Consider the following 24,947-nt stretch of genomic DNA (forward strand, 5'->3'; position numbering starts at 1 on the left):
CGAGAAAGGACGAGCGACGATTTCTGCTCTTATAATTGGTCCATATCACTTGTCGCTCATAGCGTCCGATTATGGTCGACATGTACCACTTGCTTGCGATAGTGTCTGGTTACGGTACGATCGCGTCACTTGCGCCCGATATCGCGCGCGACCACGATCGATCCGTATCACTTACGGCACCTCGGACCGTCCGACTATAACCAACTCCATTCACTCGTGACTCAATATCGATGGACAGTCAGAGGGAGCAACTGTTGGACGACTAGAGCGACTCGTTGCTTAGATCGACCGCCGAGATTGAGCGTGCTCGCTCTCCCGTCTATTTCTGTCGCGAGACGCGGCCTACGAATCCATTTGGCGTGATTTCGCCGATTCTCGCGGTCTCGTTCCGTCGTCGTCATCGCCGTCGCTGCCGCCGCCGCCGCCGCCGCCGCCGCCGCCGCCGTTGTCCCCTCACAATCCTCGAGGAGTGCGAGGGATCGTAAATTCCAACATCGACGATTATAAAGCGCGCGCTATCGCGACGCGATTTACTTAATGGCCCTCGCGCCCTCGCCTAGCAGATCCCGTGTCACTGCGGAGGGCATCATCGAGAAAATCCCCCGGGCGCGATCGCCTCGAATCACTTCCGTTATTTATACCTGAGGGGCTGTCGCGAGGCGTCCCTTATGAAAAATGGCCGATCGATCGGTGGACACACGAGGTGATTAATTTCAAGCGGGTACGACACGAAAATTGAATCAGTCGCTGGTGAAATCAATCGTGCGGTTATAGTAGCTTAATCGTGCCTGCGACCGCACGCATTTGGCAGAAACAATAAACTCGGGAATATTCAATAAAAAAGTTACCGAGCAAGAGCTCACGACGCACGTATTTCTTTTTTATTAGTCCTATCGTGAGACGATCGCTATACTGATCTCGTCGTGATTACGTCGACGATCACGCGATTGTTTTGCGAGAAGTCAATTATCCCCTCGCGTCGTTATTAGCGCGTCTCGTTATCGCGATATCACGGTAAGAATTCTCCCGTAATAACGGGATTAACTGTCATCGCATTACTCACTCTGTTCCAAGCCGATGTCCATCTTGCTCTGCCTCTTGAGACTCACGAGCAGCATCTACTCGAGTACTCGCTGCAAGTCGGCGGAGTTCACTGCGCACGCGGAAGCTTTAAGTCGTTATCAGATTGTTACGGTAGCATCGCGAGCGGTAGAACACGACGGTGAGAGACGACGCGCGGTATCGCGAATCCTTCATCGTGCTCTCGCCCCAGGAGGATACGTTGATCAGCCGGTTTCTGAGAAACCACCGCCGCCACCGTCGTCGTCGTCGTCGTCGTCGTCGTCGTCGCCGTCGTTGTTGTTCTCGTCCTCGTCCTTGTCCTCGACGTCGGTGATTCCAATCTTCGCACTCGCACACTCGTTATACTAATATCAACTCACCGAGACGCACCGCGAGCTCCATCGAGCTCTTTGCTTTATCTATAATGAACTATGAATGACGACGACGGCGACGGCGGCGGCGACGACGACGACGACGACGACGACGACGACGACGGCGGCGGCGAGGTTTCCTTTGCCTCGCGAGTCCACCCTCTGATTCGACGTCCACTTATGCTGCGGCGAAACACACTTGCTTCCTGGGCCCACCCTCGCCCCCCGAATCTACAACCTCGTCGCACTCAAAACATCCCTTTATCAGCACTCGTCCCGAGACGTTGAGACTCACGCGAGTATCGAGCCGATACACAATCACGGCCGACGGCCGACGGCGAACGACAGAGCGCGACTCGCTCGCGACGACGACGGGGTCGTCCTCGAGATCGACGATCCAGCCCGGATCGAGATCGCGAACGCGACGATGAGAGGCAAAGTGAGAGATAGAGACGACGAGGCAGAGAAGAGAGAGCTTCGATCTGTGAGAGACGAAGTCGAGAGACGCGCATACGAGAGAGAGAGAGAGGAGCGGGCGGCACGAGAGAGCGACGACCAGCGAGCGGTGCCTCGTTTCGCGAGGAGTGTACACCGCCGGCTCCGTACGGACGCACCCCCGTGGCGACGGTAGGGCGCAGGATCGCCTCCGTCTCTCGCTGGGGGGTGGCTGTGGCGCATGTGCGGCGCACGACGCACGGCCTGAAACCTGAGGGCCGCATGCGGGGAACGCGTATAGTCGCAGCCCCGTTCCGTCGACCCGGTCTCTCCCTCACTCTGTTCTCCACACTTTCCTCTGCATCTCGCTCACTCTCTTCCTCTTCCTCTCTCTCTCTCTCTCTCTCTCTCTCTCTCTCTCTCTCTCGCTCTCTCTCTCTCTCTCTCTTTTTCTCTTTCTTTCCCTCTCGGCCTTTCCGCTTTTTTTGTATATTAGGTAATATATGTCGGATAATTTTAGTTTGCGCGTTTGTGCTAATTTTCTTGTGCTTTTTGACGCCGAATAAATAACACTTCCCTTCTTCCGTCTCGCTCGCCGGCCAACTACTCTCTTCGCTCTTATCGCGCAAGCATCGATGCGCTTTTTTATCTTTGTTCCTAAATTATACCGACGACGGCGAGGATCCGCGTTCGCTTCGTGCTGCAGGAGAAACTTTGTCTCCCGGGTCTCCGATAAATGTCTCTCCCTCTCTTTCTCTCTCTCTCTCTCTCTCTCTCTCTTTCACCCCCTCTCTCTATCGCTTATTCTCTTTCTCTCGTTCTTTTCCTCTCTCTCTCTCTCTCTCTCTCTCTCTCTCTCTCTCTCTCTTTCTCTCTCCGTTAGTTTTCCAGTTCTCTCTTTCTCTCTTATTCCCTCGTTTCGCCCTTCGCTGTCGCTCCTTGCGAATCCTCTCGTCGCGCTCGACTCGAGGTGACGACGCGCCGGGGAGGTCGAACGCCGTCGGTCTTTCCTCTCTTTCTCTCCTTCCGCTCTTTCCCTCTCTTCTCCCCGCCCCCCTCCCCCTCGTCGAGCCCTAGAAGCGCGCGATCGCTCGCCGGAGGTAGACTAGGTAGACGAAGTAGGTTTCACCCTCCTCGGGACGCGCTCACAGTTTTCCAGATACTCGTATTAACACGTTGCGCGTCCAAGTAGGACGTAATAAAGTGCAAGATCGTCGCGCACCACTCTATAATTCAAGACGAGCGTAACAAACATTCACGCAAATATACACGCAAACTTGTGGAAAAAATGCGGCCAATTTTTTACCAGGGATCATTAATATTATAAGCGACGTGCTTCGCGCAGAAACTACCTTGAATAAAAAATCCGTTGTAATTTTTCCCTCTCCGCGTGGAACCGATGGAAATTTTACCGAGCATTCGCAATTCGCTCGCGCAATTCGCACGGGCATGAGAATCAAAAGAAATCGATGACCGATAAATAGTCCGTCCGCTTTTAGCGCGTCGGGATTTGTTGTTTATGTACGCGACGTGTCGCACTTAGCTCGCGAAATCACGACTCGCGGTTGGTCGGAATATCTTCGACGTCCCCGTTCGAGATGACGACGGGGAAGATGTCGAGAGATGGACGTAGGCGGGGGTATCTCGAATATGGATGACTCTCGATCTCATATCGGGGCGACGGCCGAAATTTTATTCATAATCGCGCGCACAAAAGTGGGCCAACCTTCGCTTCTCGTCAACACTCACGGTTTCACCCTAATACAGTTTTCGCCCCCGCGTAACGCACGCTTCGTGACGCACGATCGTTCTGATCCTCCTCTTTGTCGTCGTCGTATACGTCTCGTCCCGGCGCTTCATTTAAATCCCTGAATCTTCTTAAAGCTTCGACCTCCGCGCGCGCGCGCGCCTCCGATTCTGCTCTCGTTCTCAATTCGCTCTCCTTCGCGACAATTCAACGCGAAACGGACAGCCTCGATACCAGCTGATACGTCGGCCGCATCGATATATTTCGCGCGCAGGCGGCGACGTCTGATCTTTATTCTCCTACGCCTACCGCGACGGGACGTTCGCCTCAATAAACGAGCCGATAAATGTGCGCTCGGGAAATTCCGCAGACGCGCGCGATTCTGGAAACGACGAGATCCTCGTCGAAAATTACGCGCTGTCTGTTCCCTTCCTCCCCCGCCCCCATTCATAGGCATGGTATCGTGGGGCTGATATTTTTCTGTCGCTAATTACGCTTCGTTATTTCAAAATGATCGCGTTGAATTATTCCCTCTGTTCGCGCGTCTCTCTCGAAAAAGTACAAATCCTGGCGTTGGTCTCGCGACACCGAGGTTTATGCAGAATTGATCGTTTATCATCTTTGTGTTACTCCGCCTATGGCCGTCGTGTAGTGTGTGTTTCTACTCGAACGTTCGATCGTGCGCGGTCCTTGCTTATTCAAGCCTTGCCGCGTTTCGGTGGGATTTCAAGAGAGACTCCGGGAATATGAAAGATACATCTCCACGCGACGAATGGGCAGACCGAGACCGAGAGAGATGTTCCTTGTGAAAAATGACGGCGCGATTTTTAATGATATCGTCTCGTGTATTGCGACCTGTTCGTTTTATGTGTCATTAATTTAATTTGTGATAAAAATTTTACGTCCCACCGCGGTTTATCGCAGTCAGAACGCGCGAGACTGCGACACGCTAATTACGAAGAATAATTTGATCTCGTTACGAATCTTTTCAGTCGCGGCTACATTTTCAATTAATTTAACGAATCGATCGTTTCTTCTGCTCCTCTCTACGAGCTCTCGTGGAATAATCAATTTCGAGCGTGTCAATAGCAATCTTTCGACGGCAGCGACGCACGATAACTCTCCATAGCGTGAAAATGCGCTAATAAGTAATTGATAAAGTCAATAAAACAATTAGCGCATTATATGAAATTTAGTTAGGAATATTGCGATGAAATGAATGGCAACGAATAACGTGCAAGATAATTGCGAGATATGCTAAGCAATCAAATTAATTAAGGTATTTCCATGCCTTAATTATCTCATCGTTGTTACGAATTAAATAAAATTCTACCTTGTAGTGTCAATTTATTCTACGTGAATAGTAAAATCTGTACACATCGGCAATTTGCCGACCACGATGAAATCTCGTCAAAATCAATTTCTCTCAACAAGGTGAGTTGTTTCATCCGTACGATGAAGAATTATCGTTAATTCACATTACTGAGCTGGCGTGTGCGAGAGGAAAAGAGGAGGAAAAGAGGAAAAGCGGAAACGTCTCCTTACCGATTATCGTGGAGGTGCAGGATCACGGTGGGAAGCTCTCGTTCGTCATCTCTCGCACCTGAAGACGTATTTGATACCACGCATCAAGGCCCGCATCTTCGCAATCACCTCCTCTTGCATGAGATTAAAACACATGGCGATCAGCGCCATGCCTAAAACACATAAACGTTACCGGTCCGTTAATATCTCCATCCTGAAGGACGTGAGGATTGCGGAAGAGTCTGCAATTTTGCGCCACTATGAATATTATTGTGTGCGAATTGTTCCGCACACGATATTGAGAGAGATAGAAGCAGGAAGGCAGAGAGAGAGAGAGAGAGAGAGAGAGAGAGAGAGAGAGAGAGAGAGAGAGAGAGAGAGAGAGAGAGAGGGAGAGAGAGAGAGAGAGAGAGAGAGAGAGAGAGAGAGAGAGGGAGAGAGAAAGAGAGGAAGAAAGAGACTGAAAGAGCGGCCGCTCGCGTGCAAACGGTCGGAGTGCTCGACAGCACTCGAATATCTCCGTGAAAAAAATCTGCGGGAGCATTGATTGAAAAGAACGTAATGCGCTCGCAGCCGGTACGTCGTAATCGCGTTGCGGGCTTTAAAGCAGCTGATCACTTTTCAATCGACGATTGTCTTCGCGCCGCAACCGTTGCACGCCGAAAATTCCGCGACAATCCGATCTGCCGAAAAAGCAAAGCCGCGCGCTAACTGTTCTTTCATCTCGCGATGAACGCAGTGACGTAAATTTCGGCAGAAATGTCGCGCGATTTTTTTACTTTACTCGTCGCTTTCATCATTTTTAGCACGAGCTTCAACGCATATGATACACCCTCGCGAATCCTCACTCGTCCTCTTATCTCGTCTCTATTACTCTCGCGGCATCTCTTTCTCGTAGAATAATCCGACGTAGCACAACGCCTCCGGTCACCCGCATCAGCGTTCGCGTTGGCGAGTAGATTTATCGAGGGGGAAGAGCCAAAGAGGCAGCCCGGAGAAATTTCTTTGAAGGAAACATCGGGAGTTCTCGCTACGGGCTGCTAAATGCACGTTTAAACTAATCCGTCAGTGTAACAGAACGCGACGTCATATGCAAAACTCACCCAGCATCAGGTACATAGAGCAGAAGATGAAAGACAGATCGAGGCCTTGCCCGGAGTAAATCTCATCGCCCGGGACGAAATCGCCGAAGCCTATGGTCGACAAAGAGACGAAGCAGAAGTAAGAACCGTCCAGCAAGTTCCAGTCCTCCCATATCGAGAACAGAACCGCGCCGCCCAAGATATACCTGTCGACAGCAGTAAAGTCGCGGAAGAAACGACTGTCAGTCAGGTTAGGTTAGGTTAGGCTAGGTTTCGTAAATTCTCATTCCGGCAATTTTCTCTGCACTTTTCTCGCGCCGTTTTCCCAACTTCGATCGCAGTTTCGCACATTCGCACGAGCTGATTACCGAACGAAGTCAATATGATTCCGAGGGCGAAACGTCAGGAAGTTTTACGCTTCCACAGAATTCTACAGCAGTCGAATTTTTTGTCCGAATCGGGAAAAACGATTTGTGGCTATCACAAAGTCAATTTCCGATCACGAAAATTTATCATTTTCCGAGCTAAATTTTAGTCGAATATTTCTCTAGTCAACATCGAAGCCTGACATTTCGTATTAATTTCGTTTATATTCCAAAATTTCAGTTTCAAATTGTAAGTCGGAAATCTGATGAAAGTTTTTATTTCGTAATAAGAAGCAATTCTTGGCTACTTGGAAATCAATTTTCAACCCCCGAAAATTTATAACATTTCAAATTAAATTCACGTTGAATAATCGGCATGATACATAATATAAAAATGATATTTCGTATCGATTACAAAGTTTATATTTCGGCATTTTATACCTTGACGAATTTCTAGTTTAATCAAAAAGAGAGAGAGAGAGAGAGAGGAATTCTCAGTCCGCGAAGTAAGAATTCATAACTTTAGAAATATCCCTACCGAATTCTCTTTTAAATACGTCCAAGAATCGTATTTTATTCCCCCGCATTGAAATAGTCGCTCGTATCTCGTAGATTTTAGCTTAATAAAAATATTATCTCGAACAGAAAGAGACTCACAGTCCCGAAGCCAATTTGTAATCTTGATCAAGAGTTTACGAGCCCGCTAGCCAAGTTTCTATTAATTCTTTTTCGTTGATTTATCTTTCGTATCTTCCGTCATTCCATCCTTTAATTAGCAGTCCGATTATCTCTGTCGTTCTCTCTCTCCCTCCCTCTCTCTCTCTCTCTCTCTCTCTCTCTCTCTCTCTCTCTCTCTCTATCTAACAAATCTATCTATCTATCTGTCGCGAAACTCACCCCACCATGATAGCGAGACACAGAGTTAACGGCACCGTCACGTGCTGAGGATCGTAGCTGTCGCTCTCATCGTCCTCGTCTTCGCCATCACCGTCGCCCTCGTCGACGTCGCCGCCGTCCTCGTCATCGTCGTCTCTTGGCGAAGTTTCTTCCGGACCCAAACTCGAGGCATCTACCTCCCCGCCGTGCGCCTTCACCATCTGTAGATGTAAATGCTGCTTGAACATCTCTCACCCACGGTGTCCCGGAATTACCATCATACCGTTCTCACGTATTCACGGAGAAATACGATAGAAAAATGTCCAGTATCTAGTATCGTCGTGATTAGGTCCTCCGGATCCTTTGAACTCCGCTCATTTCAACTTATTAACTGGGTCATCGCCGGGTCCAGAGACACGTGAGACAAAAATTAGCAGGAATAAATAAAGAAGAAAAAAACGTTGGAAGAGAGATGCGAAGTTTACGCAGTAAGAATATGAAAAATAAATGATATTCCGGCATCCTCGCCGTGCGAAACTTCCACGTCCCGAGAATCCCGTTTGACGAGTGGAGTCAGTTTTAAAAAGAGACTCCCTAAATATGACGATTTAAATCGTCCTGCTCGGTTAGCAGGTGAAAGCTCCGAGTTCATTACGAGCGACTTCTTTTGAGCGAAGAATAAAATTTCCATGTCGCACTCATAGAGGCCGCGAGCCGTGTTAAGCGCCTTCACGTATCGAAACACGAAGTAACTTTTCGCTGCTCAGTCTCGGGTATATCTGTCGCGGGTTTACCGACGGCGACGGTAATTTCGAGAGCGCCGTGTCCCACCCCATCGAGGGGTTTTTCGTTCCGCCCTTCGCTGATCCCCCGACGCCTCTTCGTCAGAATGCAGACGGAGACGAGAGATTCCAATCGCGTGGCGCTCGTCGCTCACCTGCCATCGATTTCTTTTCGCGACCGGATCCGCGCTCGGCACCTCCGACGCAGCCGCGCTCGTCGAAGTGTACGGCCTCTTCCGACACCTTGAAGGATCACAATCATGATTAATCGGACGGCGGTTGCGAGTTTGGATTTCACATCATTTTCAAGGAAGTACCGGGAGAAGGAAGATTGGTACGAATGATGAAAGTTTTCGCGAGACGAGAGACAGACAGAGAGAGAGAGAGAGAGAGAGAGAGAGAGAGAGAGAGAGAGAGAGGGGGGGGGGGCAAGGGGGGAGAGAAGAAAAGGAAATCGATCTTACTTGCACAAGCAGCAACGGGCGTAAGTCCACTTGAAGCTCCTAGCCAGGATGTCGCCGATGTTGCTGAGGTAGAGAAGGAAAAGCGGCATTCCTACTATCGCGTACACTATAGTCACGACTTTGCCCCATTTCGTCCTGGGACAAATGTTGCCGTAGCCTGCGCAGTAAACGAGAACGCGGCCGGTGAGTTTATATCGACGAGCCTGGGAGTCCCGTCTCGTTCTTATTTCACACTCGTCCTCGTCCTCGTCGGTGCCGCGTGACCAAGTGAACCGATTGATCTCCGATTAATTTATCGTTCCGGCGCAACGACAAGCGAGCGAGCGAGCGAGCGAGCGAGCGGGTAGACAGGCAGCCGTCACGCGCACCACTCGTCGCGAATTATTAATCGCGCGAACGCGCGCGATTAAAATATTCGTACCGCGAGAGCGAGGCTCGCGACCGGCCGGGCGAACTTCGCGAATTGTACCTCTCCCGTAGTAGACTGGAGATACCGTCAACACGTTTAACGATTCCGCCACCGTTGGGAGTATTACTTTATCTTAGGAATTACGTCCGTGTGGCCCTCGAGATGGAAACGGAATAACGTCGGCACTTTGTCCCGAGAGATTCCTTCGCAGTGCCTTCACGGAGTCGAGTTAATTTCGCGGTCGGTTAACTCTCTCTCTCTCTCCCCCTCTCCGTCTCTGTCTTTCGATCGCGACGATATGGCTGCGCCGATACTTCGCGATGATCGTTTTCGTTTGATAATTCAATCGCGGTGCCTCGACGCGAATGGCATATCCGCGAAAATCAAATCGCGCGGCGTGAGCGTATCTCAAAAGTTTCAGATTAACCCCGTGAGAGCTCCCGTAAACAGCGCCAACGAACTCACCCGAACATTCATGTTTCTCTTTTCTTACGATAACACGGCGGAACGCGTTTCATAAAACCGAACGAGCACGAGTCTTTAAAAAGAAAAAAAAAAAGAAAAAAAATGAAGAGAAGAAAAAAAGAAGAAAGTAAAAAGAAGGAGTTACTAGGCGCGCGCGCTCGTAAAGTTCGTCGGACACGAATGTGAGAAGAAAAAAACGCGTGTCCCACGCGCTGGAAAAATAATTTTCCGCGGCATCGGAGGAACCTGTGCGCACCACGGTGCATCGGTTCGATTCTTTTTTTCCATAGCGATCAACACGGCGATCACGATGGGACGAAAGGCGAGGTGGGGGACCAATCGCGAGTCTCCTGCAAGAACATCTCGCTCACGGTCGATTGGACTATTGTAAAATATAAAATTACACCGTGACGTTATTATGAATATCCGATTGATCCCCGCGGCGATAATAAATTCCAGCGCGCGGGGCGTGTGTGTTAACGTCGGTTTTATCGGGCACAGCGCCCGACGGCGCGGTTACACCGCGTAAACCCTCTTTGTCAGCGACAAAAAGGATTTAACCTACATAGCTGATAAATGTCGGTAAAATTCGAACTTGACGGCAAAAATTCACGCCGACGCGCCTAATTTTGTCGCATTAGCGTCTCTTTCACGATACAGCGTCCCGCTGGTGGTTGTTTCAAAGCACGTAAAAACTCGACGCCATCGCCGGCATTAAACCGATATCATCGCCAGTATTACAGGCGATTTTTTTCCCGGAGCGGGAGAGCCGCCCCGGAAATATCCACACGCAATACTCCGGGCCGGAATGATACTCGTCAGCGATTGTCGATCGCGATCCGCCAAACGAATCGCGTTTCTTCCGCGGTTTTGCTCTCTAGCTTTCAGTCATTTATTATCCCTCCTCTCTACCGATTAATCCACACCCCCTGGAAAGAGGGGAAAAGGAGAGAGACAGAGAGAGAGAGAGAGAGAGAGAGAGGGAGAGAGAGAGAGAGAGAGAGAGAGAGAGGGAGAGACAGAGAGACAGAGACAGAGAACTCCAGTCCGATGCCAAAAAACGACTCGAATCGATGCGCGATATCAGGGGGCGAGTCGGAGTGCGCCTTGTAATCAAGCGAAAGTCGCCGCGAAAATAAAGCTCCTCCGGCTTTTTTCATGTATATATATATATACATATATATGTGCACACACGCATACACACACATACATATATATATATATATATATATATACGTGTGCACACGTGCATACAATACGCGTAAAATAGGAAAGTATAAAAGAGAGACACGGCTGGGATATGCATTCAGCGTGATTTCCCCGCAAAAAACCTCTGTGCACGTCGAACTTCCGTCGCATGCCGGAACGGCCGGCTTCGAATGCGCGGGATGCCGGCTTCATTTTTAAAGTATCCCGACCGACCCTCTCCACCGCCCTGCCGCCCCAGCGCGGTCTCGAAAATTGCAACAGCCCCGTCCGGTCGAATGCAATTCTTAGCGGTCTCACGGTAAACAAATGGCCCTCGGCCATCCGCGCGCGCGCGTGCGCGATGTACAATTTACATTTTGATAAAAATTAAAAGTTCCCTTGGACGCACGCGGCCTTCGGTCGGCAATAAAAACGCAATTTCGTGGAAAAGTAATTTATGCGATACGGCAAAGTCATTTACGCGACGAACCGCGCGACTCCCGCGCGACCTGCGTGCGAGCGAGAGAGAGAGAGAGAGAGAGAGAGAGAGAGAGAGAGAGAGAGAATGTGCGCTCCGCTCTCGATATTAGAATCACGTCCGGAAAGTGCGGTAGTCGTGTAATCTGCCTTCTCGGAAATTCTAATTTTAGAGCGATTTATCTGCGATTTATCTGCGATTTATTTTGCCCAACGCGCTCCTCTCGACAAGATGCTTCCCGCGGAGGTCTCTTTTCCCAAGATCATCGTCTCCGAGAGCAAAGGGCTAGACACCGGCTTCGCGGTTCGCGACGAGCTTCGCTCGTTTATACTTCCACGCGCGAAATATCGCAGTTTATCCGCGTGCCACGTAAGATTCGTTAAATCAGCCGCGAAATTGATTAAAAGTCGCGTGCCGTCTCAGACAAAGCCGAGATGAATTTTGTTAAAAAGCCACGGCGCGCGGCCAAAGTATCCCCAACTCCGCCGTCGCTTCTCGACGCCGGCTGAGAGGCCGATCTCGTTAATTCCTGAAAATCGACACCCGCAAATGACGATTTACGACGACCGGTCGCGCGCGCGTGCGCGCTCCTTCGCACTCTTACGCTCTCGCGCGTCTTTTTAGAGACGATAAAACGACGGCCGACGAGGCCGACTGTAAATGCGACCGTAAAACCGGCAGTAAACGAACGTTTCCGCCAGCCCCCGCAGGCTCTGCAAATACCGACGAGGTTTTACGGCGTTAGCCGCTCCTCTCGTTCTTTCCGAAGAGGGCTCGAGAAGGGCGCACGCGCGCGCACGCGCGCGCGCGCAGGCGGTGAATCGCGAACGTTTTATGAAAATAAGCGAGAAACTCAAGACTTACACGTCTGCGAACTCTGTCGAAGCCGGCCCCCTCGTCGTCGATTTGACCGACGACGCGGTCGACGGAACCCCCGTGAGACAAGAAGACTCTGCGAGCGTGACTTCGCGACGGGGAAAGTTTGCGGGAATTGATAACGCACGTTTGCCCGACGAGATGTTTAATCGAAACAACCGTGCTATATCGAATTTCTGTGCGAGCCCGACTCGCTTTTTCCGTCCGCCTACCTGTTCTTCCCGCTCGCGTTTAATGTTACGTCGTTATCCTTGTTCGTCGCGGATTTACCGCTTTTCGTGAGTCGTAACGTAAAAGGGGTTGGAACTGCATGTCTAATAAATTAGGCGCCCGAGATGTTTTTCGTGTACTTTCTCAACCTCGTGAGACGAAAAAGAAATTCCACTCAGTTTATATTCTTTTGGATAGGAATCCGAGATGCTATATCATTAAGTACATATTTCGGATTTCACTCACTTTCAGATATGGATCGGAAAATCTATTCATACCATTTTTCCAGTTTCCAGTCTGCGCTTCCTTTTCGAGGTCAATCGTCTCCCTTCGATTTTGATGCGAAAAACATCCTCAAGGTGGTTATATTATTTTTATCAATAAATTGCGAAAGCTATTTTACCAAGTACGTCGAATCTGACTCCTCGTGAGTCAGTTCTCCGTCACTTTTCCGAAACGTGACGTTGACGTCGCGGCCGCGCGATTCGCAAAATAAGCAGAACAAGCGGCGCGGCGCGGCGCGGCGGTCAGTCGGATGCAGCCGTATAACAATTTATCCGGGAATATTTAATACCGCGTTGGGGTTTTGCTCGTTCGTTCGCGCGCGAGCGGAGACGACGTTGCGCCGTTCTGCGCGCACCGTCCATCAAAATCCTCTCCGAAATTCGCGGTGCATAGCGGGGCGAGCCGGTCGCGCGAAATCGCTCTCGATGCGACGAAAAGTGCTCCGTGTGCACGTGCGCAAAAGAGAGAGAAGGATTTTCCTGCGTGTTGGATAAACGGCGCGTCGCCGCGCCGGTCGCGTACGCTCTCGCGACAAAATTTTCGGCCTCACTTTCTGTAATGCTGCGTAGCGAGCGAACGAGACGTGTCGACTTTGTTAATCCAATCGAGAGATATCGCTGCTTGTCGCGGTGTGATTTTTTAATTCCATTTTTTTCAAATTCTATTGATCGCGAAAATTGATAAAAAATACACACGACAACAGACACTACACGCAACGCGTCGCGAAAGAACGATCTGCCTCCGTAGTGACGTTTACGTTGTAAATGTTAAACTCGCGTGAGAGGCGTTGCAAATACTACTCTGGCAGTGCTCCGGGATGCTTCGACACACGTAGGAGATATTTTAACAGATAATATTCGACGGTAGGGCGAGTTGACCAAAAAGTTTCGATCCAAATTTTACTGTTCCGCGTGTCATCGTTGCTGTCGTTATTATTATCGCCTCTTCGTAGTAATCGCGAGAAAGAAACAGCGATAAATTCATTGTGTATCACGAGAGAAAGGAAGCAATAGAGAGAGAGAGAGAGAGAGAGAGAGAGAGAGAGAGAGGAGAGGGAGCGCAAAGCTCGGCTATTGTTCGCGGGAGAAATATTAAAGTGCTCCGCAAATTGCGATATTTTTATGTACTGCTTGAATGTTAGAGGACAGTTAAATTCTGTCAAAGAGCCTGTAGACTGCTGTACACCCTCTCGCTGTTTGAGCGACCACAAATGAAGATGTTACTTCCGTAGCGCCGCGCACTCCATTTTACTTCGCGCTGCTATGGCGAAGCTTTGAAGTTAAAGAAGCAGAAGAAATGCAGAAGAGAGACGAGAGAGAGAGAGAGAGAGAGAGAGAGAGAGAGGAGAGGTCTCTGAACAAATAGCGTGTCTATTAAATAGACATACTTACTTCTTAAACGTTTCTCCTCTCCTCCTCGAATTCCGTCGCTCTCCATCGTCGCGAACGCGAGCGAAAATGGAAAAGTGCTGCGCTATCGCTATTAAAACAACGTTTTCCCTGGCACATTTCCCTCTACGCGTTTTTGGTACACACAGCGGATAAGCGACGAATTGCACGAAAATCGCTCGTCCGCTCGAGGTGCCGCAAAAATATCGGAAATACACGCGTCCATATTCGCACGGATGCTCTTCTTCTTCGTCTCGGCCACGAAAACACGAACGGACGAAGTTCGGCACATAACTTTTCGGTCAACTCTACTTTGCACGCGCACACACACACATACACATACACACACACACACACACATACACATAGTGTGACGTAAACGTGCGCCTGTTTCAAAGTCGGAAATGGAAACGGAGATAATGGACCATGCACGCGAAAATTAACGTCATGTTACGACCCGACGAACGTTAGTGGATGAAAACTATTTCGTGCATACGGGGTGTTGCAAAACGACCGACTTTAACTGAAAAGTATATATATGACGCGGTGTTCGCGGTTGAGTTTTCCTTCGCCAGCAAGTACGTCGAGACTCCGATGGTTTCGAAAGTTGCAAAAAAATAGAAGACAAGGCAACTTTCTCTCTCTCTCTTTCTCTCTCCTTTACGCGCGTGCAAAAACACGCTAAGCTCTTTCGGAGAATCCGATAGCCGATGTCTTTGCGGAAATTCGACTCGAGTTGTAATCACGCAAACATCAAAATTTTTCGCTGAAACACAGAAATCACCCTCGAAATCGAGGTTGAAACTTTCAGGACACTCTGTACAAAAGTGTTGAAATATTCAAATCCCAACTATCCTTTTGATCGGTCCTTTTGATCGGTACGTTAAAAGCAACGATGTAAAAATTATATGACACTTTTTTTATCCAGCGCGCTAAAATATTAAATCCGGAGCTAAATTCGAGACGCGGCGAACCCGCTTTCTTCTCTGCGGCCGTTTTTTGTTTGCCGCGGTTTACAGACGCGATTCATTTCAGCGGGCTCGTCCGCAGCACCGTCCGCAGCTAAAAAACTAACAGCCGTGGCGGTGCGCGAAATGTTAACAATTAATTCGCATCATTTTTCAACGCGCGTCAAAGTTTTCGCGCGCGCGCACGCGAGCGCGAACGAGCGTCGGTCGACGATGAATTATCGACGATGATTTTAATTTGCCGTAACGGCCGGAACGAAAAAAGAAAAAATAATGAGACGACGCTTTTGGATAACGCTTGCGTGACGGAACTAATGACCTGGTATTTATTTAAAAGCTATAACACGCGCGTTCACACGCGTGCATCACTCAATGAACGTAGACCCTGAAAGTTCCTCCATGTTGCAGCACTTCCACGACTTGCTACAAAAGCAACCGAGCGTTTCTATATCAAAAATTCCAGTGCGTTTCCGTTTTTATTGCGACTTTTATGCATCCCGCGACGTTTCTCATTCAAGGAATAAAAGTAAGAGAGAGAGAGAGAGAGAGAGAGAGGGAGGAGATAAAGAAGAGAAGAGATCTTCTCTCAAAAGATAAAATTCTATTTCAAAACGCAAGATACAAGGAATCTATGACGATGGAAACGCCTCATTCGTCGGGGGTTTGACTACGATTCAAAGACGAGAATGCAATAAGCAATAAAACATGGCCGTTGGCGAAAGTTACGCGACTGTGTTGAGACGGTCGAGAATTAAATCTGATCTCTTCGTCTAGCATGAAAGACGAAAGTCTCTCGCGAATTTTCCATGATGATTTCAAACTCACGGTATATGACTCGCAAACGCGAGAGACTCCGAAAACAATTTTTTTAGCACAAACTATTAAGCGATGCCCGATAAAAAGAGGACCGACATTTTTATGCGTCGATCTCTCTCTCTCTCTCTCTCTCTCTCTCTCTCTCTCTCTCTCTCTATCGATGCAAAAAGAATAACGAGAGATACGCGCGCGGCGAAAATATGGACCATTGTTCCGCGCGAACTGTTCGCTCACTCGAAGGCGTGGAAATGGCATTTACGAGCCGTTTCCGATCGCGAAGGTGAGAGAAAGGAGGAGGGGGGGAGAGAGAGAGAGAGAGAGAGAGAGAGAGAGAGAGAAAATAAGCGGGCCGTATTACAAGTCGTATGGAGAGGGATTTCCGCGCGTTTCAGGTGAAGCTTTAACGTGATGGGACCGCAGAAATCGGCCCCACTGTGCTCTCCCATCAATTTCCGCGAGAAGATTTCGCAATGGGCGCGCTCGACGCGGTAAAATATCACCGAAATTCACGGCACGTAAAAGTAATTGAGTGCAACGGCTGATGCGTCAAAAACTGCAGCGACGGGAGAGAAAGAGAGCGAGAGAGCTGGGAACGAGGGAACGAGAAGAGAGAGAGAGAGAGAGAGAGAGAGAGAGAGAGAGAGAGAGAGAGGGGGACAGCGAGAGGAAGCTTTCGACACGCGGTGAGCAACGGCGCGAACAGAACGAGTCCCAAGTTTATCGACGAGCTTTACATCCCGCCGTTGACATTTGACTTTCCGGCCGTTTTGCACGTACAATGTTTTTCACAGGCACGCAAACCCGGCGCGGGCGCACCGGCCGGATATAGAATGCATTTACTCTCCGGCGCGCTACGAAAACGCCATACCTCCGCCGTTTCCCTTTTTATTTTGTATTTATTCACACCACCTCGCGCGCGCGCGCGTTTCCGATTCGGGAAACGATCCGATTAACCAGCGAGTTAACACAGTCTGTTAACTCCGCTTCGCTCTCGGAGAGCTTTCCCCCGCTGGTCGCGCCGAGTTTACAGCCGTCTCCGTCGAGCAGAACGAGCCGTCGTCCACGCTGGCGACGTTATGTAAACGGGCCGACCGGTTATTATTGCCAAGCCTAAATTCATCGCTAAATGAGTAACGATACCTGCGCCGGCGAACTCAATTAAGACGAGCGTATATTTAGAAACGTCGTCGGACTTCATCCCGAAGAAGTTTTTTCCGTCGACGTCGTTGTGTCGCGTTGCGCCGCGCCGCGCCGAGGCACGGCGCACGGCGCGTGCGACGCCACGTCGTTCCGCCTGTTTATCATTATTGATTTCCTCGCGTCCGGCTTACGTAATATCGGAATAGCAGGCGCGATAACGAGACTTAGCGAGGATGCATAACGACCGCTCTTGCGTTACGCGCGGCTTCCCCCTGGGGAGTCCAAGTTTAACGGCAGATTCCCCGAACAATCTGAAATTGAGTTTCCCCGCTTTTCGTCGGGGAATTTTCCCGTTCGACGTTTAAGCACCGCGACATTTAACGAATATCAAGTATGATATTTAATGAACACCCGATGAATAGTTTAGAGTTATCCTCGCGACGAGAAAATTGACAGCAAATTTATCTGCGACGAATTAATTTCACCGTTTAGTTTAATAACAGTAGTTAAATTAAATTGGATACATTTATTGAAATATCATTCGCAACGCATTGAATTTTATAAAGCCGCGATTCGAAATTGAGAGTTAGAGAAAGAGAGAGGGAGAGGGAGAGAGAGAGAGAGAGGGAGGGAGAGAGAGAGAGAGGGGGGAGGAGGGAGAGGGAGGAGAGAGAGAGAGGAGAGGAGAAGAGAAGAGAGAGAAAGAGAGAAAAGAGAAGAAGAGAGAGAGAGAGAGAGAGAGACCGATGGAAAATATTTTCAAGCCGTTCGCAATCATGCCCGCGATCGTGAAAGTCCTCGTGTTAAATGCACGTTGGGACGATGTGCATTTAGTTTTAGCGATGTATATAATAATACCGTGACACTGATAACCGCACGGTGAAGCACCGGCGGTGACCCACGGAGCGATGTTTATCATTTTCACTAACTGACAATTTTGGCAGCCGAGATCTCTCGATTTTATCCTCTTTCGCTTGCACGATGATTTACCGCAACACGCCGCGACATAAATTAACATGATATATGCACTCGTCATCTCGTTCGTTTCCATTCACGGCGTTCCGTGTGCTGAAGCGGTGCGCGAAACACGCTCAATTACAGCCGTAATTTCCAGCAAAGATAAAAGCTGAAAAGTCGTAAATTGACGTAAATAAGCTAACGTGGACTGTCCAAAACGGAGCCCGCGATAGTATCATTTTTTTTACAGTCTCGAGTTATCAATCTTGCTCCGCTTGTCCCCACTTGTTCACTCGGCTAAAATTACAAAAGTTTTAAACAATAAAAATTCTGTAATAATAATAATAATAATAATAAAAGAACTGTGCAACCATTTGCGAGGGTCGCGACTTGCGAATATGTCCGACTCCACATATAATCTTAAAACTAGTAAAATTTAGATCGGAATTCCAAAATTTGTGCACTTAGACGTTAGAAATCAAAGGCACAAATTCTAAGATCTAGAATCGAAAATTTGCGACAAAAGTGACGATTAAAAAAGAAAAGAGGTTATCTTTATGGCTTATGAGGTATAGGTGATTGATACAGAGGATGATTAATTAGAGCCGCGCGGTGTCAAAGCGTTTCGTTCCGGGCCGAAGGAAGACCCGGAAGTTTTTCCACATACGTAACAGGTATCACGTGCGCGACGTATCGGGGACATTAGTCCGGTCGTGGTGCGGGCCTCCGGCCAGAGAATTACTGGCGATTAACCAAAAATACAGAAACCGATATGCCGCGCCTCTCTCGAATACGCGTTATTTGCCTGCCACGTCGTCGCAGCCGTCGCCTCGTCGTGCTGGTCCTCGTCGCAATCGTCGTTATCGCCGTTCTCGCCCCGTCGTCGACGCGAAGATCAATTACCGCGAGGATTAATCGCAGCTGGATTTGTCGTGGCATCAATTTATCGGCTTGTCAAGAAGTTAACGGCGAAATGATTCCCTCTGAAAATTAATTATGCCGGCTGCCGCCGCATCGCCGCATCGCGCGCCGTCGGACAATCGCTGCCGCGCTTGATTTACATCGGTATTACGTTCCAGCCGTTACAACTTCGCGACATTCCCACTATCGCACGCCGCAACTCGCGGCGAATCGCGAATGACGAACGAGAATGCATTGTATCCTTACTTTTTCCGTGCCTGTTAACTCCCCTTTTGTTTTTTTATTCGGAGACTTAATCCGAAGCTGCGAGAACGATGTACTCGATCGTTTCAATCCGCGATATCGCGCACGACGAAACGCTTAACGCCATTAACGACGAGACGCTAATGATGCGGATATATCGCGCGCTAAATCGCCACTAATTAAAGATGAGAGCTTCGATATTCCGTCTTTTTCGAGTAACTGACACTAATTATACCGCCGCTCCTCGCAAGTTCCGTCTGCTCGGCGCTGCCATCTGTTTCAAAGAATTTCCCCCGACGTCCTTTAAACAAATTAGTCGACGGCTTATTTTAATTGGCTGCTTTCGAGCCTTAATAGCATTAAGATTAAAGGGAAGTGTACAAAGCTCGGAGATACACGAGAAGTATCCCCCCGGGGGGAGGGGGAAGAGGCGTGTAACTGACTGCTCGTGAAGGCCGCGTCGCGCAAGTATCTCTCGCGTATAATATCTGAATTTTTTAAATTTGTTCAAACTTTTAATATCTCATTCGGCATTAATATCTCTTTCGGGAAGCGGAAGAGTATTTAAGCAGATTTCAACCCCGCACAATTTTCAAATATTTACGTAGAAGAGAGCTAAGGACGAATTATATCTCTCTGAGATTTTCCACGTCCTGTGCGACGGAAAACATAATTTTTCACGGATCACAAGCTCAACACAAAAACTGCTAAGTAATCTCTGTAAAACCCGCCAGGACCCGTCCCTGCACCGGCAACGGCGTTTCCCTTTATCCTGTGTCCCAGGAGAAAACGCGAAAGCGGCCGATGAACATCGAATAGCTCGCTTATGCGCTAATGATCAGAAAAAAAAAAAGTGCTCCCCGATCGGACGAAATCGAACGACTCGTTCCGCATACGCGACCGCGAGCACCGAATTTCGCGCATTTCCCCTCTGCGGTGGCCGACCCCTCGACGATCGGCCGAAATTTCGCATCGCTGAATTCTGACGCGCGCCACCATCACCATCACCATCGCCGCCGCCGCCGCCGCCGCCGCCGCCGCCGCCGTCGACTCGTTGTCCGAGTACTGCTCGTGGAATCGATCCCGGTGCGCCGACCCTTTTACGTTGATACCGGCCCGTAATCACGCTCGGAATAAAGCGGGGTCGGTCGCGCGCTTCCACATCGGCGGCGGGGATCTCGAGGAACCCCTGGAATTAATTAAAAGGTCTCGCCTCCCCTGCCGAAAAGTTCGCGCGCCCGTTAATCCTCGCGTGCGCGCGCGCGCGCGAGTTACGCTCCGAAAGGGAAAAAGAAAAAAGAGGCGTTTATATGCAAAAGGGGAGCCCTAAGTGGCCCCCTACGTTGGAAGGCGAGAAGTGGGCTTCGCAAATTCCTCGCGGTACTTTCACGCGCGGTTGGGCGCGCGTGCGATGTAACGAGAGAGTTGATTTGCTCGCGAATCAGCGCTATCGAGTGGATCGCCGGTGGAGCGTTAATTTATCAATAATTCTCGACTGAAAAATTGCAGCTGCACATCAGCCGAGGTGAATGTTCTCGCGTGAATGTTTCGAGCCGCGTCATATCGCGCTTCGAGTCTCGGAATTACACCTGAATTTGCATATGCGAGGAACGAATGTTTACACGGGAACATAAAAGCCGTGAGCACGCGCAAAACTTTGCATTTTACGCAATAAGAAATGCTGCTATTTTCCATTTTCATATCTAAAGCTATTTTCTGGGATTTGTGTCGATGTGTCAGATTGATGCGAGAGATTTGTTATTTTTATATCAAATTGTCTTGAAAAACCATTTGGATGTTAAGAGGGAAATTAAGGTTCTCGTTAAATGTTTAGAAAAAAAGACCGAGTCGATTTTGTCCATTTTGTTCGTGAGAATTATTAATTCCACAAAATCGTATGATTCTTGTCTTTTATTTTACTCGATAAATGCGATAAAGGACTTATTGCACCAGTCTGATAATATCGCGTATACGTATATCACGTGCCGTGCTCGTACACGGGCTCGTACGCGTGTCATGATAAGAGTACACGTGACCAAGACGAATGCATGTCGCGTGAAACGCCGAGGAGAATGGCGTTTGTTTCATGTCTGTACGTCAATTTTTCGCCGAGTTACGGACACTTGAAGAGTCGAGAGTTTCTTGTGGCGGCGCGTGACCTTTGCCGTGCAAAAAAACATTGTGCCACGCCCGTGCCTCGAACTTCACACCTCGCGGCGGCGCGGACGCGCCGACTCAAAAGCGTCGCGCAGCATTGTCGGCGGCCCAAGTCCCCGTTAAAAGATTTCGCCGCTCGCCTGTAACTCCGTGTTAAGATGTCGTAGCGACATGGGACAAATTGCATTCGAAAGCTGAGATCGCTCCGCTCTCGACGGCCGAGCAATCCTTCCTCTGTATTGTTAATTAATTTTACGGTTTTCAGTACGCGATAAATGTATAATTTAAAGGTCGACGGTCTTCCGTCACAATCTAAGAGCTAAATTAAAAGTATCTCGTTAATAAATAAAAGAGCCAATAAAAGCCCATGCACAGATTTCCAAATACAATATTCGGCAAGATTAACCTGAAATATGCACTCAAGATATTTATTAAATTACAACGTTCGAACGTTTCAAACGTTCTCTTCATTATTTCGGAATTTGATTATGAGTATCGTTGTAAAACTCCCGAAAATTCTGCACACTGGGCTGCGTAACTAACTAAACTGTTGAATTATTTGCCGTTAATGAGTTATTAATTACAGATTCTTGTTTAACGATTGACAGTCATAGACATCAAATGTTGATTCCGTTTTAACGTCTGGCTATTTTACACTGGGGGAGGGGATCACGTTGACTGTTGACGGCAAACAGATTCGTGCGTAAGATTCTATTTGAACTGTTAATTAAATTCTCTACATCCTTCCGCATTCGCTTGCATCCCACGAGTGTTGCGTAACCGGGCGAACGCGATAAGGGGTTTTCGCCGTCGACGACGTGTCGCGGGACGTCGGTATCCCATTACGAGAAAAGAGAACGGATCCCAGGCTGTATTTCCGGCGGAGTCCTTATCCGTTTTCGTCGAAAGGTTTGCGCGGTATCGTGCGACCACGATCGGCTTTTCATCCGCACTCGTACATCGGGCCGCATAATTTATGTCGAGGTTCGAAGAATCGTCGTCACGTTATCACGAAATTATCACTAGAGAAATTTCGAGAAAAGTCGAGTCGCAACTTCGATTACACTTTAATCTTCAATAACCGAATAAAATGTCATGAAAAACTTGAAGAATTGCGCTACAAAATCTCAATACAATATTATATTCTGCCTGAAGATGAAAGAAGAAACATTTACGATTACTTGCCGTCGTTTTCTATACGTTGAGCTTTTAAAAGAGATTCGTTTCAAAATTATATAATATTTGATTATTTCAATATTATTGCGATATTATCTATAATTAATATGTTGTTGATTGAAATCCGAGGGGATTAAGAAATATGAAACGCAGGTGTGGAATATTGAGTTAATTAAATATTAAATAATTCTTAAATAAAACTCTGTTCAAGCTTCGCATAAAACGACTTCGCATAAATAACTACCTGCAGCATGAAAAGACAGAGTAGCTTGCGTAATGTCACATCACAAGATGCTCTCCGTTGATCTTTCGAGTCCAACGAGATGCGCAGCGCGGAATAAGTACCGAATCAATATTGCGATTCGAGTTTTATCCTTAACTGAAAATACGACTGTCATTAACAACATCACGATCTGTCGTAATAACGACGATGATGCGAATTACGATAAAAGCTGCGTCAATATGCGACGACGCGTACTCATGATCGCCTCGTGCGACGAACACGCTCGGATTTACGTAAATTATTTAAACGCGCGCAATTGGATTAAAGTATCTCGCGATATTTTCGTTACCGCGTGCGCTCTGGCGCGTGTGAATTCGGGCGTGCGGATTAAAGCGGAAAATGGAGATCGCACGCGCAAGAGAATACCCGCGTCGAAGGATGCACAATGCGAGAAATTAACTGTAACCGTGCCGCGTCCCGGTCCCGATTATGTGTTCGGCGAAAATGCCCGTTTATCCGGCCAAGGGAGCGAGCGGCGCATCGGCGAAGCTCTTTCGTCGTAAAATCTCGCGAGCGCGTATCGATTGCACTCGACGAGATCTACAGCCGCGCGCGCGCGCGCGACAACCTTCGCAAGCGTTTCGCGAAATTCGCGGGCGGAATATGTATAAGTCGATCGATTACCAATTCAATGGCATTGACCCGATTTTTCGGCATATTCGAGGAGCACTTGGCCGGTTGACGGCGGAGGCGGAGGCGGAGGCGGAGGCGAAGGCGGAGGCGGAGGCGGAGGCGGCGGCACCTTCGTCCCTTCGCAACCCGCGCGAAAAGTATCGAGGATTCAATAGACATTCGACGGCACCGGCTTTGGAACTTGGATAAACGGAGTCGATATTCTTCCTCGCGAGGAAAATAATTTCTACTTGCAGCACGCGCGCGCGCGCGCGCAAATGTCGCGCGAGGACGAAAGGAAATGAGTAAGTAGCGGCAATAGCAGCGGCGACGGAGGCACTAGCGTTGAAATTTACGCCGGCGGCGTAACGTGTTCCGCGAGAGAGTTTCTTTATGTTAATTCGCTGTCACGTCGGGCCGAAGTTAAAGTAGTTGGCACAATGAGAAGTAAATATGTTTAACGAAAGTACAGTCTGCAGAGAGGTAAGCATATTTGGTTTACTATATTCTCTCTGTCTCGCATATATTCCGGCCCGCCTTCGCTCCGCAGATCGGTCGATTCGACGATACTTCGCAGCAAGATACATAAAACGAAAGAGATGATTAACATTTTCATTTATCCATGCGATTTGCGCTTTTAATTACGCGATATCCGTGCCCGGACAGAAATACATAAATTATATATCGTCCGTGACGTGAGTCCTGAGCAAGCACGATATATGTGTATCGTCGAATATTTCGTTAGAGACGCCCGGTGAATTAACTACCTTAGCCTAATGATGCGCGATGCTGAAGAAATTAATTGCCGGCGACGCGCATCGACGATCTCGACGGTGACCGACGTGACGGACGGACGAAGCGACAAGCGAACGAACGAGTCTCCTCGGGGAAGCTTTTCCGGGAGAGATCGAGCGACTGACGACGCGCGCGTTAATTAATTTCCGGCCTAACGAAGTTCTCGGATCCTGCGAATTCGTCGCTCGGTTCGACGTGGACGCGCGCGACAGGTAATTTTCGCCGGCGATTTGATTCCGCGAAGATATCGGGAAGAGCGAAGGAAACGTGAGACCTGGCCAAAGTTGCGATTTTCGTCTCAATCGTAGAGAGGTAAATATAATAACAGAGAGAGAGAGAGAGAGAGAGGGGGGAGAGAGAGGGGGAGAGAGAGAGAGAGAGAGAGACCGCGGTTAATTAAATATCCTGAAAAAACCGATTATTTATTGGGCGTTTATATTAAGATTATTATGTCCCTCGATTGAACGTCCCTATTATCATTGGGGGGAAGTTGTGTTTGGTCGCGGAGTCGTTAAGATTTATAATATAGGGGAATAAACGTTCAGAGAGACAAGCAGAGAGAGAGAGAGAGAGAGAGAGAGAGAGAGAGAGAAAGTGAGACAGACAGATAGATAGATGTGGACAAAGCGAGATGTACATCATCGAAATCACAAAGAGAAATTAATTTATTTATTTATTAAACGTCGCAACGTCGTCGATTGGGTGACGCGACAGTTTAGCATTAATTGACTAACGCGTATTTCATCGATTTACAATTGCAATCTCGCACAAAGCGTGTCTCGCCGATATCGAGTATCGCTCGTATCGTTAATTAATTTATGTTAATCCGAAAGCGGCTTTGGTTATAGAGACAAAGAACAATAGAACCGGGA

The 24,947-nt window shown here is 48.6% G+C and overlaps 1 protein-coding gene across 5 annotated transcripts in view; it reads right to left on the reverse strand.

Annotated features, from left to right (window-relative positions):
* The window catches only part of LOC105190780 (potassium channel subfamily K member 18), a 52,469-nt gene that overhangs the window by 22,967 nt on the left and 4,555 nt on the right, over positions 1-24,947 (reverse strand). The window contains exons 3-7 of one of the 5 annotated variants that reach the window (XM_011153702.3): positions 8,709-8,865; positions 8,400-8,487; positions 7,484-7,683; positions 6,243-6,427; positions 5,161-5,312 (exon numbers count right to left, since the gene is read on the reverse strand). In XM_011153702.3, coding sequence (XP_011152004.1) covers positions 5,206-5,312; positions 6,243-6,427; positions 7,484-7,683; positions 8,400-8,487; positions 8,709-8,865 — 737 coding nt within the window. In that variant the 3' untranslated portion in view covers positions 5,161-5,205. Of the gene's footprint in view, positions 1-1,063; positions 2,095-5,160; positions 5,313-6,242; positions 6,428-7,483; positions 7,684-8,399; positions 8,488-8,708; positions 8,866-24,947 lie in introns of those variants that run through there. The other 4 variants (XM_025305333.1, XM_025305331.1, XM_025305332.1 and 1 more) reach the window with 4 other exon arrangements.

The sequence above is a fragment of the Harpegnathos saltator genome, unplaced genomic scaffold (assembly GCF_003227715.2).
Source record: "Harpegnathos saltator strain DR-91 unplaced genomic scaffold, Hsal_v8.6 scaffold694, whole genome shotgun sequence".
NCBI lineage: Eukaryota > Metazoa > Arthropoda > Insecta > Hymenoptera > Formicidae > Harpegnathos > Harpegnathos saltator.